The following is a 15826-nucleotide window of genomic DNA, read 5'->3' on the forward strand; positions in this document are numbered from 1 at the left end:
GCACAGAGGGGTGAGCCTGGTCTCGGTCCCCCAGCCTGCGCGATTCTGCGCCCACCGCTCATTCTCCCAGCCCTCTTTTCCCCCTCTTGTCTGTGTGATCAGGAAGGACAAAGCCTCGGATGAATCCTCAGACATGCAGGCATAAGCTCACGGGACAAGACACCCACCACGCACCAGCAGCTGCTACTTCCAAGCTGGTCAAAAGTCTAAATCACTCAAGATTTTCAGTTCTAAATCACCTTGACCATACTACAGGAAAAAAAAAGGGAGGGGGGAAGGTCGGAATAGAGACAGGGAAGTGCATGTGAAACCTGTGACATGGACGAGGAGACGCGAGAGCCCCTTGCTGCCTGGTCACAGCAGAGAAGAGAGATGGGGAACCTACTGCTGGCAAAGAGTGAACATCCCCTGGTGGGCTCTTCCCTCTCCGTACCAGGCTCCCGAGGAGCGTGTGGCATCCCCCTCCCTCTGGACTCACACCCCAGCCTCGCCCTGGAGAAGGGAAGGGAGCTCCAGTGCCAGGAGGAGAGAAAAGAAGGAAAGGAAAAGAAATAAACCCCTGCAAGAAGCCCTTTGGGTGATGTTTTCTCCAATGCTGAGAGGGAGAAATACATCAGCACCATCAACTCCAGCTAAGGCGCTCAGCAGCGCGTCCAGAAAGCGAGTAAAACTCACCCACCGGGAAAACAATAACATAGAATAAAACAAAATACTCTGTATTCATAGATCTTCACAGGCTGCTCGCCCCTCGCTTGTGGTAACCGCGACACACAGCCGCTGCCGCTGCTTTTTCCTCTCATGCGGTGAAGCAAACAAGCCCCTGCCACCACCTTCCCCACCCCAAAACTGGCATGATGTGTCCTCTTGGGCCAGGAACAGGGCTGGGGGGGAGCGAGCACCTTCCTCCGGTTAAGAACAAAGACATTGCTTTTATTTACAAAAAAAGGAGAGAAAAGTTTCCACACAAAAGCACTACAATGGTAACTCCCTTTGGTAAAAAGTGTCAGAAATGTCTCCGTCAGTCGGTCTGCCGGTACTAATTCTCAAGCCACCTGGTACGATGGTACACAAGAAGCTGGTACAGTTCTGCTAGCACATCAAGCATACTTCCTTTAATTAAAAAAAAACAAAACAAAACAAACCAACCCTCAAAACGAACAAAAAAAAGCCAAAAAAAATTGACAATTTGTACATTTATTTACAAAAAAGGAGGGGAACATGTTAAAATCGTGTTGTTCTTTGTTGTGTGTGTGTACGTACATGTGTGTGAAAAGCTGGTGCATGGCACTAGGAGAGACTAGTAAACAAGCAGGTACAAAATAAAATAAAATAAAATAAACAGTTCCACTGGCACTAGAAAGGACAGACCGATCTGCACGGGGTGAGTCCAGCCTGGGAGGGAGGAGGCAAGAGCAGCTCAGGGCCCGCTCCGGGCTGTGGTGGCGGGCTGGAGCCCGGCCAGCTGAACTGGGGAGAGAGTCCAGTCGCGACAGGCACACCTGGGGACGCGGGGACATGTCCAAGCGGTCTGGTGGTGGAGAACCTCCGGTTCCCTTCCCTCGGGGCCTGCGGGGGGTCGGAGCCTCACCGCTGCTGGTGCGTACGAGCTCGTTGCGTTTCTCTGGGATGGCTCAGTTCAGAGAAGGGTCCTTCCCGCCCTGCGGGGACCGCGTCCCCGCAGCGAATCCCGCTGGTGACAGCTTGTACCAGCCACGCACTAGTCGAGTGGCCATGTTACGAGAGACACAGTGAGGGGAGGACGGCGTCTTCCTCCTTTCCTTGATGCGCGCACACACACACACACCTCCCGGGCGCTTCCCTGGCCCCGGGGCCGCTTTTACGGCGTCTTGAATATTGTGCCGTATTTGACGCGGTACTTGTTAATGCTCACAAAGTGCAGGGTCTCTGTGTCACAGGTGGTGGTGCAGGGCACCAAGCCCTCCAACCCTTCGCCCATCAGCCACTTGTTTGTCTCGGCAGCCATTTCACGGGGCACGTGCTCCTTGGTCCATTTGTCCACCCAGGCCTGGAACCGCTGGTGCAGCCGCTTGCTCACTCTCTCGTGGGACTAGAAAAAGAGGGAGAGGTGTTAGAAAAAGGCAGCTTCGGCCTCCGAGCTGCGACCGAGGTGATCTACAGCCAGAAGGAACTCGTAACACGGACACCAGCCCCTTCTAAAGGCCCCCTGGGCTGCTACTTCAGTGACCGAGGGGCTACGCTGCGCGCTCTAGAATTAACAGCTTGGTGATTCCATTATGTCCAGACCCTCTAAGCACTGGCACGTAGAATCCTGTTTATGAGACAACTTTTCCTTGATGTTTGTTCCAGGCAAATGGGGAGAGATGGAATTTCATCAAATTCCTCAGTACAGGCGTTTTTTTAAAGAGTCACTACTGACATTCCTCAAAGTTACAGATCAGGAACAGCTCAGCTCCTCTGTGCCTCCACTTACCCCACACACCTCCACAGCCTCTTCCCTTGCCCCACCACAGCTACTTTTGGCACAGAGAACCAAACTCAACTCGGAGTCACTTCAGAAAGTTAAATCAGCAATTGTGAGCACGGATTCCTGGAGGTGAGATGCCACAGACCCTCGGGTCCAGGACTTCAAGCCCCGGAAAAAACCCATAGGCATTTCTCTGTACAGATGACCTCACCTCTCCCATCCTTGCCACAAAAGAAAGGCCCTTCCTAAAACAGGGGTAACACAACCCGTGTGAAGGACCTCCCGGACAAAATTTGAGAGCTTCTGGTCAAAACCACTGTCCTACCATAATAAAACTCTCTGGAGAGATGGAAGGAGAGGTGGGAGGACGATGAGAGTCAGAGGAGGAAGAAGAAAAGATTAAGCTTAAGAACGTTCCTTTAGTGCCTCGAGAGGACAAACTAATCCACCATCCTCCTGGCAACACAAAGACCACTAAATGTAACTGGGCTCCCCAGGGATGTTTCATCTGGTGTTTGGGAGCAGGAGGTCCCAGGGAACACCAGCTGCCCCCCCTCCCCTTGTGCTTGCTCCTACCTGCTGAGCGCGCAGCAGAGCAGTCCTCCTGTACATGTAATCCTCCGATTTGATCACGTACACCATCTTATAGGAGTTCAGTTTGAATTTACACTCCAGCTTGTCCAAGCTCTCCACGTTCTCCATGGACTTCTTGCTGTTTCCCTCCTTCCCTTCCTTCTCCTGCTGCTCCCGACCACGCTGACACTTACGGATCCGCCTCAGATTCCTGCAAACCAGAGAAACCCTCTCGGAATTAGTGCTCGCCCTCTCACACTTAGGGTGGATGGAGCTGGTGGGTCTGTTCTGGCTCCTCAAAAGCCTGGCCAACAGCTTGGAGCACAACCGCCCACTGCAGTCCTTCAAGCTCAGACCCTACAACAGGTCAACCCACTGGGTTCATCTTCCCTCTGAGATTAGGGCTATTGCACAATCAACTCCCTGTTCCCGGCAGGGCAAAGGCTTCTGTCAGAGTGTCACAGTACGAGACTGACCCGTTGCTCTGCTCACTGTGGCCACACACAGCCCACCGGGTAGTTCTCACGGCACAGCTTCGCCACTCACCTTGGCAGGAACACTGGTTTCTGGGCCAGGTGCTCTCGGAGCTCAGGGGAGGTAGAATCCGAGTTGACGTACCGCTCCACATAGTCTGACCAGCGCTGGGAGCAAGCACAGAGCAAAGATCAGCGGCTGCCGTCCCACCAAGCACCACAGGCTGGTGACAGGGGCCAAGCTGGTAGTTATATGGCCGAACACAGGATCACTTTTGAAGGCTCTGAGCATCTTATCCCCAAAAAGGCAAGTACAACATTTCTTTCTATGGTTCTGAGGGTTTACTAACACAAAATAAACCAAGGACGATTTGCCTACTCACATCACTGAAAGCTTTACAGCGCATCCTTGATGTTTCTCCTGTGCTAATGGAGCAGAACAATCGGGCCCCCTCATCCAGCGCACCCCTGACCATCAGAGTCAGCTCTCTGGACAAGCTGCTCTTACCTCCGCTTCTACAGGGTCATCCGAGTTCTCCTCTTCTGTGTCCAGCAGTTCAATGGTTAACTGAACTTGCCCTCTGCTCTGAATGAACATCAGCTATAAAGAAAAGAAAGAAGGGACTTCAGGAAGAGGTTTCAAACCACAAAAACAACCTCTGCTCCGCACCGTGGCAAAGGAAGGGCCGTGCTGGCAGAGTTTTAAGGGAAAAAACAGCTCCTCGAGTGGCTGACAACAAAGGGAAACACTAGTCAAACAGCACGATCCTTGAGGAACAGAAACTGTAAAGCTTTTTGGAAATCCTTCTTTTTGTGGTCGTTTTTGTCCTTCATAAGCACCCTGAATAGGTTGGAAGGCAAGGGAAGAGAGATCATACACGCAGGTTTCCATCCAAAGGGCTTTACTTGCTCTGAAAGAGCCCGACCACTTCCTGCGTCTCAGATAGATTTGATTAGCACCAAAGACATTCTGAAGCACAAGGGATATTCACTGCTGTTCCAGGAGATGTATTTCTCCTTGAATCCTCGTTTCTGAGGAGCTCTTACAGAAGCATTAACCTACGTGCCAAAAGCTGGGGACACACCACCAAAACTTTCAACTTTCTGAGCTACTGCCCTTACCTTGAAGCAGTTCTCCTCCGACATGAGCTGCTCAGCTTTACGCTGGTACGCGGCCTCCAGGAGAGCACGGGAGGACTGGGAGGCAAGAAGACCTCCCGTGGCTCCGTTGTTGTTCTCCGACAGGTAAAGGTCTGTCACCTGCACACAGATCTCGTCGCTCACTATGTGCTGGAGCTGCGAAGAGGAAGAACGAGGGACAAGGGGTTCATCTGAGATTCTGCTGCTTGCTCAGAAAGAAACAAAGATGTAACCAGGCGTTTAAGCCATCAAAAGCTGCTCCACTGCCTTTTGAACTCAGTCAAATCTCTGGACTGAAGTAAAAGGCCTCTGAAAAGCAGCTCTACCCTTCTGAGAGAGGAAAGGGCTTTCAAACCATTACACTTCCAGCCCCTTGTGTCTGTTTTTTACACTACAGAAGAGCACATGAACAGTTTGTCCCTCGGTCACACGTTCTTCCTACTGGTCCAAAACAAAAGGACTAGAGTTTAACAGCCAAAACGAGCTACTCCATGAGCCAGAGAAAAGAGACAAAGCTTTTTAGGGAGGCCTGTGCTGCTCCCATAGCACCAGCCAAAAGGAAAGAAGTTGCTAAAATGTCATTTAATTCCAAAGTTAAAGCAAGATTCGCTCTGGAGACACTGTGAATATTTGGATCCTAAAGCTTCTGGAAAATAAAGGGAGAACTTTATATGCACAGAGAAGATATTCTCAATGATCAGGAATTACCTTTCATCATGTCTCTCTACATCAGTATTAGAGCTGGGCTAGAAAACACCCAGGATTTAACTGTGTATGCCTGAAATTCCCCACTCAGCCACGCAACACTCCCCCTCCCTCACTGCAGTCAACAACCCGGCTATTTCCTCTCCCCCAGGACCATCCACCCTCCGGCTGCTGCTGCCCGTTACCTGTCGCACGATGCTCTGGATCAACTTGTCCATGGTGAAGGCGATGTAGGCGTGAATGGTGAACATCTCGCGCAGGGAGTCCTCGTACTGTGACGAGTCCATGTTCCCATCCAGGAGGTTGCGCACCATGTCCAGGAAGGCCGGGTAATAATCCTCAACATCGATGTCCACTGTGGCAACAGAGGGTGGGAGAGATAAAGGGTTGATTTGAGTTTTGGTCCTCAGACTGCCCAGTTCACCTAAAGAGGTATTGGAACACGCACAGACATGTCATTTATAGACATTTAAATGAGTCCTTAAAAGAGCCACAGGTACTTTTAGAGTCTCGTGCTTTCTAGCTCTAGCCTCCTCCATGAGGTTTTTATTTCTGACAGAATTATTAGGGAACACAAGGATACATTCGAGAGTGGAAAATGAAAGCTCTTATGAAATAACAGCTGCATATCACCACTCTGTTATGTGAGCCCCACGTACTCCACACTCCCCACCTCCTCCCTCAATTCAGCAATAACCCCTCCCCTGAAAGGGTCACCGCTGCCACCTGCCTGGAGACACTGAACAAGCCCTGTCCTCCTGCTACGAACAGAAGCACCTTTCTTGCCCACCCTCCCACCAGCAGTCACTCACTGGGCTCCTTCAGCCGCAGCTGGATGGCAGGACTGTCGCTCTTGTCCCGTTTGATGCCCAGCACTTCCCTCTCCCACTCCCTTTCCCGCGTCTCCTCTTCGATCTGCCGCTCAGCCTGGGTGCAAATCCTCAGCAGCCGCAAGCACAGGATCTGGTGCAGCCGCATGAAGATGTACCAGTTGCTGTTCACGTAGAAGAGGTTGTAGACCTCGTCCATCCCCCGCAGCTTCTGGGCTGTTGTGTTGTTGAACATCAGCTTGGTTTTGGGAGGACTTCCCCCAACGCCATTGTGCTTTTTGGCAGCCCCAGTAGCTTCGTCCACATCCATTTCCTCTTCCTCCTCCTCTTCCACATCTGAGAGTTCACCTCGCTGAGCAAACAGCAGGTCTGGAATGAAGTGATACATGATCTGCTTGATTTTGTACTTGTCCTCTTTCTGGATTCCTGTCTGCCGCTTCACATGGTGGATGATGAGGGAGGCAGCGTCTTCCAAGATTTGCTTGTCTTCGTAAGCCAGCGATAGGTGTGGGCCTGTGGGGACTCCAGCATTGTCTTCTGAAGCCTGCTCTTGCCTCTGCAAACGAGAAACGCAGCACAAAAATCAGTCCCAAACACCTCTCCCCACCCAAGAGACTTTCAGAAAGGCCAGGCTTCCTCTCTCCTCAAGCGGCAAGGAACTGCACTTGCAAAGTACATAAGCTTGAGGGACAGAAACTACTGGTGACCATTTACCTCATCATAGATGCTTTCAATCTCATTGAGGAGACTCTTTGACCTCAGGACCTTGGTATCGTTCTGCTTGAAGTTGATGCCCTGGTGGTCCAAGGATTTCAGGTAATATTTCTCATTCTGTTCTCGCCAGACTTTATTAAATCCTCTCTGGGCTTCTCGCCACTCTTCCTCTTTCATCTTTAGCCTTGGATCAAGAAAACAAGGGTGAGCTAAGAGACTTAAAGGTCCCACTGCAAGGAAAGAAAGAAAACACAGGCCCACGATTGCTGGCTAGAGTGGAGAGGAGCTGAGCTCCTCATGAAATGGGCATGAATGAAAGCGGTCCCATTTATGCGTGATCCTGCACATGCTCTTCTGAAGAAGCCCCTCCAGGCTTCTTTTATGTCCAGGCAACACCACTCGGGAGCCAAGTAGCTTGAAGGCTTGTGCTTCCCCCGCAGCATGCCAGGTCAGCCAGAGGGTTTAGTGTCCTCCCACAGCCCACTGTCCAAAGCAGACAGAGGAGGTGACGGGACAGGGGAGCCACAAGAGCTGGCCCAGGTCTCTCAGAAATCCCCGGAAAGTCATGTAGCTGCTGAGGAGGGGCAGATTGGTTTGGATGATTACCAAAGTTATCGCCTTGCCCCGCGGACACCTGAGCTTCTTGAGAATCTCAACTCAGGATCTCAAGCAAAGCTCGAGATAGAGCTCAAGGCTTGACTGAGGAAGGGGAGGTCGACACAGAAAGCAGACTGAGGGTAGCAGTCACTGCAGTCTGAGCCCACGGTCACGTACAGCTATGGGATTTGGAAAAGGATCAAATTTAGCCCTGGAACAATCCCCACAGTACAGCCAGTTTCCTCATCTTACACGTGATGCTGACACTGAGGGAGAAACAAGGGCGAAGAGGAGACAACAAAAGCTCTACAGCCCTCCTGCTGAGTGGGAAGAGTTTTGTTCCAGAAGATAATTCCCTTAGAAGGGCAATTCAGGGTAATTTCAGGGCAGGAATCAGCTACTTTTCCATAAATCTGGACCCCGTACGGTACGTTACCCTTTGGGAGAGCCCCCGGGGCAGGGTGCTAGGAGCGGTCTTACCTTCTCAGCACAATGGGAACAGCCACGGACGGGTTCTTCCGAAGCCCATCAATGATGTCAGCTGCTTTGTCAGCATATATCCTCTGGAGAGCCTTGCGGTGGATCACCTCTGAAGTGCCTCCCAGGGTGTTGTCCAGCCGGAATTTGGCCTGCTCCTCGGCAGACAAGCGCGAGAGTTTCTTCTGGATCGCCTCGAGGACGCGGATCGTTGCCAGGTTGGTCTCCAAGACAACATCCAACTGAAAGGAATGGTGCATTAGCCATCACTGAAGAGACAAAACATAAGACCTCACAGAGGCAAACATTTAAGTGACGTGAAACAAGAGGCCATGCGTGTTTAACAAGGTCTCTGGAGCTGCGGTTTCCATGTTCGGCTGCTCTAAAATAACCCAATTATATTTTATCTGCTACCTAGACAATACTGCATAAAAATTTAAAGGCTACCAGAATGATACTGTTCGGAAATTACATTTTCCACCTGGGAACAGAACACAACTGAGAGCCACTCTACAAAAGGACATGCTGAACCTGAGCGCAGTCAGGTAACCACCAAGCTAACTTCCATTTTGAGTCAAAATGTCAATCATTTCACATCCTGAAATTGCTTTTCACATTATTACAGGGGAATGCACGTTCTCGTGTGCTCTGTGGGCAGGAAGAACTGAAAAGAGGCGTTGATTAGAGCCGGCCGTTAAATGATTTCTTCTGGAGTGGCGTGAATGAAGTGAGAGGCAGGGGAGGGAGCTTGGAACCAGAGGTGTCTGCTTCTTGCATTACGAGAACACAAGCTTTTATGTGAAAAACAGGAGACACACAATAAAAACAGGTTCTAACGAGGAGTATTAGAGGTATAATCACATCCAGATAGTTAACCTTTCACAGAACCTTAAGGTCAAGGCAAACAACTTACCTCAAAGCGCTCGTCCTCGCACCTGTAGATGTGCTCTTCGTATTGCGTCTTCTTGGAGCTCACGAATGTGGAGTCTTCGGACCAGGACGGGAAGGAGACCCAGGTGTCATTCAAAACCTTTGAGGGGGAACAAGAGTCGTGGTCAGTCTTCTGAGAGGGTCACACTCAGCTGGTGTCTCATGGAAGGGCCTAATTCCTCAGCTGCACAAAACCGTGTGTCCCTTCTGAAGGCACACCACCCAGCAGCCATGAGACAACACCGACCGGCCGGAGCTGAAGCGTCCAGGATGTCTGAAAAATTCATTAGCTGCAGCTGTGAGAAAAGAAAAAACTTACAAGAGAAAAGAAAAAGAAAGGTGAAAGGAGCTTTTCCGTTACTTTGGGTTAGTCAATGGCAACCGGCTGGTTCATCGCGTGTGTTATTCACCACCGACAGTGCTGGGTGGTCGTCACAGCAGACAGGCCTGTTAGGACGTGGTTGCCACCTAATCTGGCATAGAAATCCATACCCCAGCAACACCTCTCTTGACAAAGCACCCAAGCACCTGCAGCTTTCACCACCTCCAAAACAGGAACAGAACATTCAAAAAACCCTCAAAGAGGCAAATAAAGAAGGATTTTGACAGGCAGTTGTCCAAGTCAGGCCCAGTTTTCAGAAACACGAAGCCTGAACAACTGCAGCACCCAGGGAAGGGGCTTCTGGGGCTCTGCGCTCCTCCACTTAAGAGGCACGTTTATTAACTGGCCTTCAGCAGCAATCCTGATCACTCACCGCCAAAACATGACCTTCGACACCAGCGAAGGAGCAGCACCAACCATTCCCACCTTGATCAAAAGGTCATTACAACACATCAAAGGATTCAGTGAGGAGGTCTGATCCTGCAAGACTTTGTTGGGAGACCGGTTTTGACTCTTGACCAAGGAGGCTAGTTCCCTGCAGGGAGCCAATTTCCCGAAGCAACGCGCCTTCCTCTGCCTCGCAGTTGCCACGTGAGAGCATCTTACCTCTTTACACAGCGGAGTCCGCCCCGTGCACTTGGGTTGCTGGTAGCTCTTGGGTAAGGCCCGGTAACTGGAGCCCAGTCTTTTACAGGAGGCGTAGTCTATCTCCATGGCAATCCCCTCGGTAGCCCGTTCCTTCGGATACGTCTCCATGTGAACAGACTCTTTATACCCCAGAAAGTTTTTAAACCAAGTGAACAATTCTGGGAATTTCCTAAAAATAAAATGAGTGAAGTGAAAAAACCAGCCAAGTAGAAACCAAACAGCAGCGCGCTGCGCTGCTGAGGCTCGAGCTGATGGCCACAGTCAGCCTAGGTCCAAGACAACCCTCCACATTAACAGTCTGGTGAGAGAGGACCCTCTCTGCTCCACCCCACTTCCACAGACCCTGGGCAAATGGGAAGCGAGTTCCTGTTTGTTGATCAGGGTGGCAGGGTCACATCTGATCTCCCAAACCACCCTGGCAGCGAACCTCGGCCAGATGCCTAGTGGCCTGCAGATGTTCTTAACTTTAAGTCAGACCTTTCCTTCCCAGAAGCAGCAAGAAGAAACTGAAAAGCGATTCTGTAACTACTCGGCAAAAAGTCCCTGTTCTGAGCAATTCCTTAAACCAGTGCTGCCTCCCCAGACCAGTATAAATTACGAAGAAGCCTTCGCCTGCAAGGGCCAAATTCACCTGCTTGTAGAGCAAAGTTTTCAGAAGAAGGAATTAGTCTGAAATACCACATCTCCTCTTATCTCCTGCAAAGCTCCAGCAATATGAGAAACTGAACCTGATACTGAGGTTAATTAAATCACCACTCATTTATTGCTTTTTCATTACACAACAGAAGATAGCGTCCAACTCCAGAGCAAGAAAACTCTATTAAACCATACCCAGTACAGACATTCACCCCTACAGCCTGGACAGTAGATGGGAGAAATCCAGGATTTTTTATCAAACAGTTCACCTTTCCCAGCTAAAGGTAGCATCCTGCTGATGCCTGACTAATTCCAGCGGAGCTACAGAGAGAGTGGAAGCTCCTTGGGGCAGCTCCTGGGCACGGTAGCTGGTGTAGCAGGGTCCTGACCCCAATTCACGTTGCTCTTGCCTTCTCCCTTGGAACCAAGAACTCAGCTTGTAGGAAGAAGTAACTACACAGACCAAGAGCATTCAACTTCTCCCCTTACGTAAGGACATGGACTCCACTTACCCCAGGAAGGGAGAAACGAGCTGCACGAGCTCCGCCCGGGAGATCACCTCCTGGTTGAAAATAACCAGGCAGCGCAGAAAGTTTTCATACGCCTCTGTGCTACGCAGAGCTTTGCGGACCTGACAGAGAGGAGGAGAATGGTTGCTGTCGGGGTGAGATCGAGCGGTATGTGCTGTTGCTGTCCAGGAAACCCGGACCCAACACCAAAACACAGAGATTACATGTGGAATGAGGACATGATTCTGTCAGAGAGGTGAACCGGATGCCGCCGTGCTGGGTATGCCCTGCAACACCAGCACCCAGTGCATTCCTCTGGGGAAAGAATTGCCAAGTGAAGAATGAAATCCCTCAAGGAGCCCCTTAACAGCAGAACTACAAAATGCTGGAATTGTGGTGAACATCAGTCGTAACTCAGCACCACAAACCCACCCTGAGAAGCAGCTGCTACATCCCGTATCTTCACGGTACAACAATTCATCCCAACACCATTCCCTTTCCCAGGAGAACAGTGAGCGTCTCCACATCAGACAGAGATCTATCATCACTAAGACACTCCCCATCACAGCTGCGATGCTGCAGCAGGGATTTCTAGGTTTACTCCTGTTAACACCTGCACATCCTTCAGGCAATGGATCTGTTCCCAGTTACCATCAGCTGGTCTACAGCACGCTGCGTAACGCACCGCGACATCAGGGAGCATCCAAGACTTCCACCCACACGTGGATCCTACCTAAAAGGCTTGTTTACCTTCACTATACGCTCCCCTCCAAGCCTTGATGTCTCAGGGAAGACATCAAGGTACCGCTTGGAAACATCCCACATATCCTTCACCGGTTCTGTGTGGTAAACCAGCCACAGGTAACGACCATGCAATTAATTAGATTAATCTCTCAGGGAAAAACTAAACAACCCAACATCGACAAGAATCAGCTGCCGTCTCACCTTCTCAAAGAAGAGAGATTCTGTCCCCACACCGTGTTTGCTGGCCTCCGCCAATGACTGGTCTTTTAAACCCAGCAGTTTCGGTTTCTTCTGTTAACAAAGGAAAACAAAGGCAAGCAGAATTAAAAAAGGGCTGTTCACGAGCGAGTTGCCATATTTTGCTTCTCTATGACACAGGGGTTTCGGCTTCCTGACCCCACCATTTGCTTTCCAACGAAAGGTGGCTTTCTGAAAAGGAGATTTGCACCAAAGTGTGTGCACAGGTTAATCTACTGACGGTTAATCAGTAGCGGAGAACTCCAAATATTCTTAATACACTGTTACACCTTTCTGTAACTCATGGATTGAAACAGTCACTGCTTGCAGCGCATGCCCCTTTTCTCACCAGTTTGCAAAAATCACCAAAATAGACGGTTTTTTCCTACCCCTTGTACAGGGTCTTACGCCTCCCTAAAATTAGTGTTATTTCTTTTTCTCTCCTGCGTTCCACTGCAAGACCCTTTACTTTCCAGCACTGCCCTCCACGTCCTCAGAGAGGCTGAAAGCTGCCTCCTGAAAACGCGCCTGCTGAGTGAGCAAGCACACGCTCCTACCTTCACCGGAGGCGTCGCTCCGGTCCCCGAGTGCCGCCGGATCTGGCAGCCGTTCTGGTTGGGTCTTTGCTGCTTGTTGTTGAGCTGCGGCTTCTTCACCGTGCCGCCGTGATCGTTTCTCACCGACTCCACTTTCTCTGCAGTTGTCTTGCTCAACAGCTTATTGAGAGACAAAGCCATCAGACCGTTAGAGCCCAGTTCCACATGCCCAGGCCTGCTCCTCCTAGGTCTAGGTGACAAAGGTACCTGCCTGCAGTTACTGCAGCCTTAGAATAACCCTTTTAGGCAAAGGGATTGTATTCAAAAGTTGAGTTATGGTCAGAAAACCGAGTCTATCACCCCGACCCCATTCCCACACCCACTCCAAAAAACCCCCGAGAAACAAAGATCAAAAGCCCATTTTTTCTGAACTCTGGCTACATAGAGAGAGTTTTCCACGAGGTATTTCCAGGCTGTCTCCAAGCTGACTCACCACCGAGCTGTTGGCATCGGGCAGGAACTGCCCAAACTCGGAGAGCAGATCCTCCTGGTTCTTGAAGAGGCGAGCTACCTGTGCGTACACCTCCTGCTCCGTCAGCGCCGGCGTGTAGTTCCCGCCTGCCTCCTTGGCATTACGCTGCTCTTTCTGTCACAGGAAAGAGGAGAAGGGCACAGGATAAAGGGCAGACAAATGATTTAAAGTGACTAAGAAAGAAAAACCCCTAAGTGATGCAAAGCAACAGCAAAGCCCTTGGTATCTTAGATTGCTGGCCAATGCCAATCTAGCAGGAGACCCAACTGCAAGTCCTGGACAGACACAGCCAGCCCCTCGTGGCTCAGAAAGAGAAATAACCATAAATACACCCAGACCTGCCCTGTTAACGCTCACCTGGTACGTGTGGAGGATCTCCAGGAAGGCTTTGTAGATGTCCGGCTGTCCCTGGAAGCGATTCTTGATCTTGTTGACGTAGTTGATGGCGTGATTAAACTCCACAGGCTGATTGTTCTGCAGGGACGGTGTGGTTCCCAGAGAGATTGTCACGGGCGTATGAGGTTGGACCGGTGGCGAGCGTGGTGATGCATATGGTGGAATTGGGGGAGTTTGCTGGCTGGTGGGAGTATGTGCCTGCAACTGCGATGGCTGAGAAGAAAAGCAGCTGTGTTAGAGTTTAGCAGGTTCCTTTATCTTTGGGATAAAGACAATTTTACTCCAGTTATGAACCATATCTGGAGGAAACAACCCAGCACACAACTCCATCTGATACCAGCATGGATTCAATAGAGATAACTCTGAGCCAGAATATACCATGTGGAGGAAATCTCCTGCCACACCCAGCCACGCAACCTCTCCCCACACACCAGCCCTGGATGGCTTTCGCTGTACTTCCTTTAACAAGAGGTCTTTTTAGACTGCTACTAAACAATTATTGCCTGGGCAGGATTTAACAGCTTCTTCCATAAACTGCACACTTCCTAGCAGCAGCCGAAGCATAAACTGCTGTTACATCTAAACCCAGGTCCAACTCCCTTTGTCAGGAACCCCCGCACTACCGAAGCCTGTCTGAGCCTCTCCTCACCTTGCTGATCTTGGCAGGCGGCGGCTGCGGTGCTGGCTGTGCTGGTGTTGGGGTGGATTGCGCTGAAGGCTGTGATGGATGCTGGGGCTGTGGCTGTGGCTGGGGCTGCAGGCCGTGAGTGGGGATCTGGTGAACCTGCCCCGGCGTGGTCACATTCACCATATCATTCGTCTGCACCTCGATCTTGTACCCAGGTGGCAAGAAGGTGTTGAAACCCATGATCAAGTCTGGATGGCCCTTGAAGAGCTGCGATACGCGGCTAATCACTCCCGGAGTGTCGATACTGCAGAAGGAGAAAGATCAACATGTCACGATCCTTTAAGACTCTTTCAAGGGTACACGGAGTTTTCCACACAGCAGTTTTCGACTAGAATTTTGACCTTATCATTTCTAACGTGTGAAATGAGGCAAAACCGATTCCTCTAATTACATTACTGAACTGGATAACGACATCAGAATTATTTTATTAGCCCAGGCAGCATTTTATATCTCTGAGATCTAGTCCCAGGCCCAACCATTATTAACGGGCAGACAACCAGCCAGTCAGATGAATCAGCTGAACTTGTGAACTCCCCCTCTGAGCAGAGGTTTAGCAGAAATGAAGGGATGCTTTTAACTTTCAGAAGAGAAAGCACACAACTGCTCTTACACCGCTGTGGAGGTGCAGAAGGACAGAATTTAGCTCCTGCACTGTGCTCCCGTGCTCACACACACCGTTTCTAACCTGGAAGGAAGCATCAAAACGCAGCTTGTTACCTTTGAGATTTAAATTCCTTCATAATATCCAAGAAGTCATTGTAGACCTGTGGCTGGCTACCAAACTGCAGCTTCACTTGGTCAAGGTAAGACAACGCATCCTCCACCTGGAGACAGAGCAGATAGGTTATATCAGCAGAGAAGGTTTTATTTCCCCTCTGTTCCTCTGCAAAATGCACGTTATTTAAAAACACAGCTGTTAGCCCTGAGCCTGGGCAGAGAATTAAAAAGCAAAACAGAGCCTGGTTAGTGCACTACCAGCACCATGTGAACAAGAGATACTCACTCCCCACTCCTGGCTCACAAGATAAAACTGTCCCAAAAAGAAATAAAAAGGAAAAAAGCAATGTGGATCAGCAGAGGAAAACAAAAACCAACAAAAAACCCCTCCAGATTTACCATCCCAGTTTTCAGAGGTACTGAAAGAACAGCTACGGCCCAAAGCCAGAAGAGGATTTGCCATTGATTTCATTGGGAGAAAGAACCACCCACTGCGAAACCATCCTCAGAGGTCTCAAGGAATGAAGTGTCCTACGTTCCACAAAGGGACAGGGCCTCTCACCCAACCAGGCAGCCGGTTTCACCACAATCGGGAGAGACGCGTGCCGTTATTCGTAAAAGATGAAGCGAAGGCAGCAATTCATACGTATGTGGCCTTCTCGAACAAATGTAGCTACTTAAAGGGGATTATTTTTGGTGATTTTCTCTTTTTTAAAGGATTTTACAGCACATCATCCAAGAATAGAACCTTTCTTACCCCCAAATTACTCCCACACAACCACCCACAGAGACCATGTGTTCCAAAAAGCACCAAATGTTTTGGCAATTTAACCCATTTGCATGAACACTCCGATCAATACTCCTTCCTTTTCCTTCCCGCCCCAAATCTTTTCCTCGTACCGAACAGAAAAAACCC

General features: G+C 50.2%; 1 protein-coding gene across 1 annotated transcript; it reads right to left on the bottom strand.

The window, feature by feature from the left end:
- Positions 1-1837: 1837 nt before the first annotated feature.
- SIN3A (SIN3 transcription regulator family member A) lies at positions 1838-15074 on the bottom strand (the record flags this gene model as incomplete). The annotated part of the gene is made up of 18 exons (XM_010133830.1): positions 1838-2068; positions 3023-3230; positions 3566-3660; positions 4001-4093; positions 4615-4788; positions 5523-5692; positions 6150-6723; positions 6882-7065; positions 7959-8197; positions 8869-8985; positions 9874-10084; positions 11064-11182; positions 12006-12095; positions 12599-12757; positions 13071-13223; positions 13467-13718; positions 14155-14437; positions 14911-15074. Coding segments are annotated over 18 exons (3516 nt in total), but the record flags the coding sequence as incomplete, so codon positions are not given.
- Positions 15075-15826: the final 752 nt, after the last annotated feature.

Source organism: Buceros rhinoceros, unplaced genomic scaffold (assembly GCF_000710305.1).
Source record: "Buceros rhinoceros silvestris isolate BGI_N320 unplaced genomic scaffold, ASM71030v1 scaffold23643, whole genome shotgun sequence".
Classification (NCBI taxonomy): Eukaryota; Metazoa; Chordata; class Aves; order Bucerotiformes; family Bucerotidae; genus Buceros; species Buceros rhinoceros.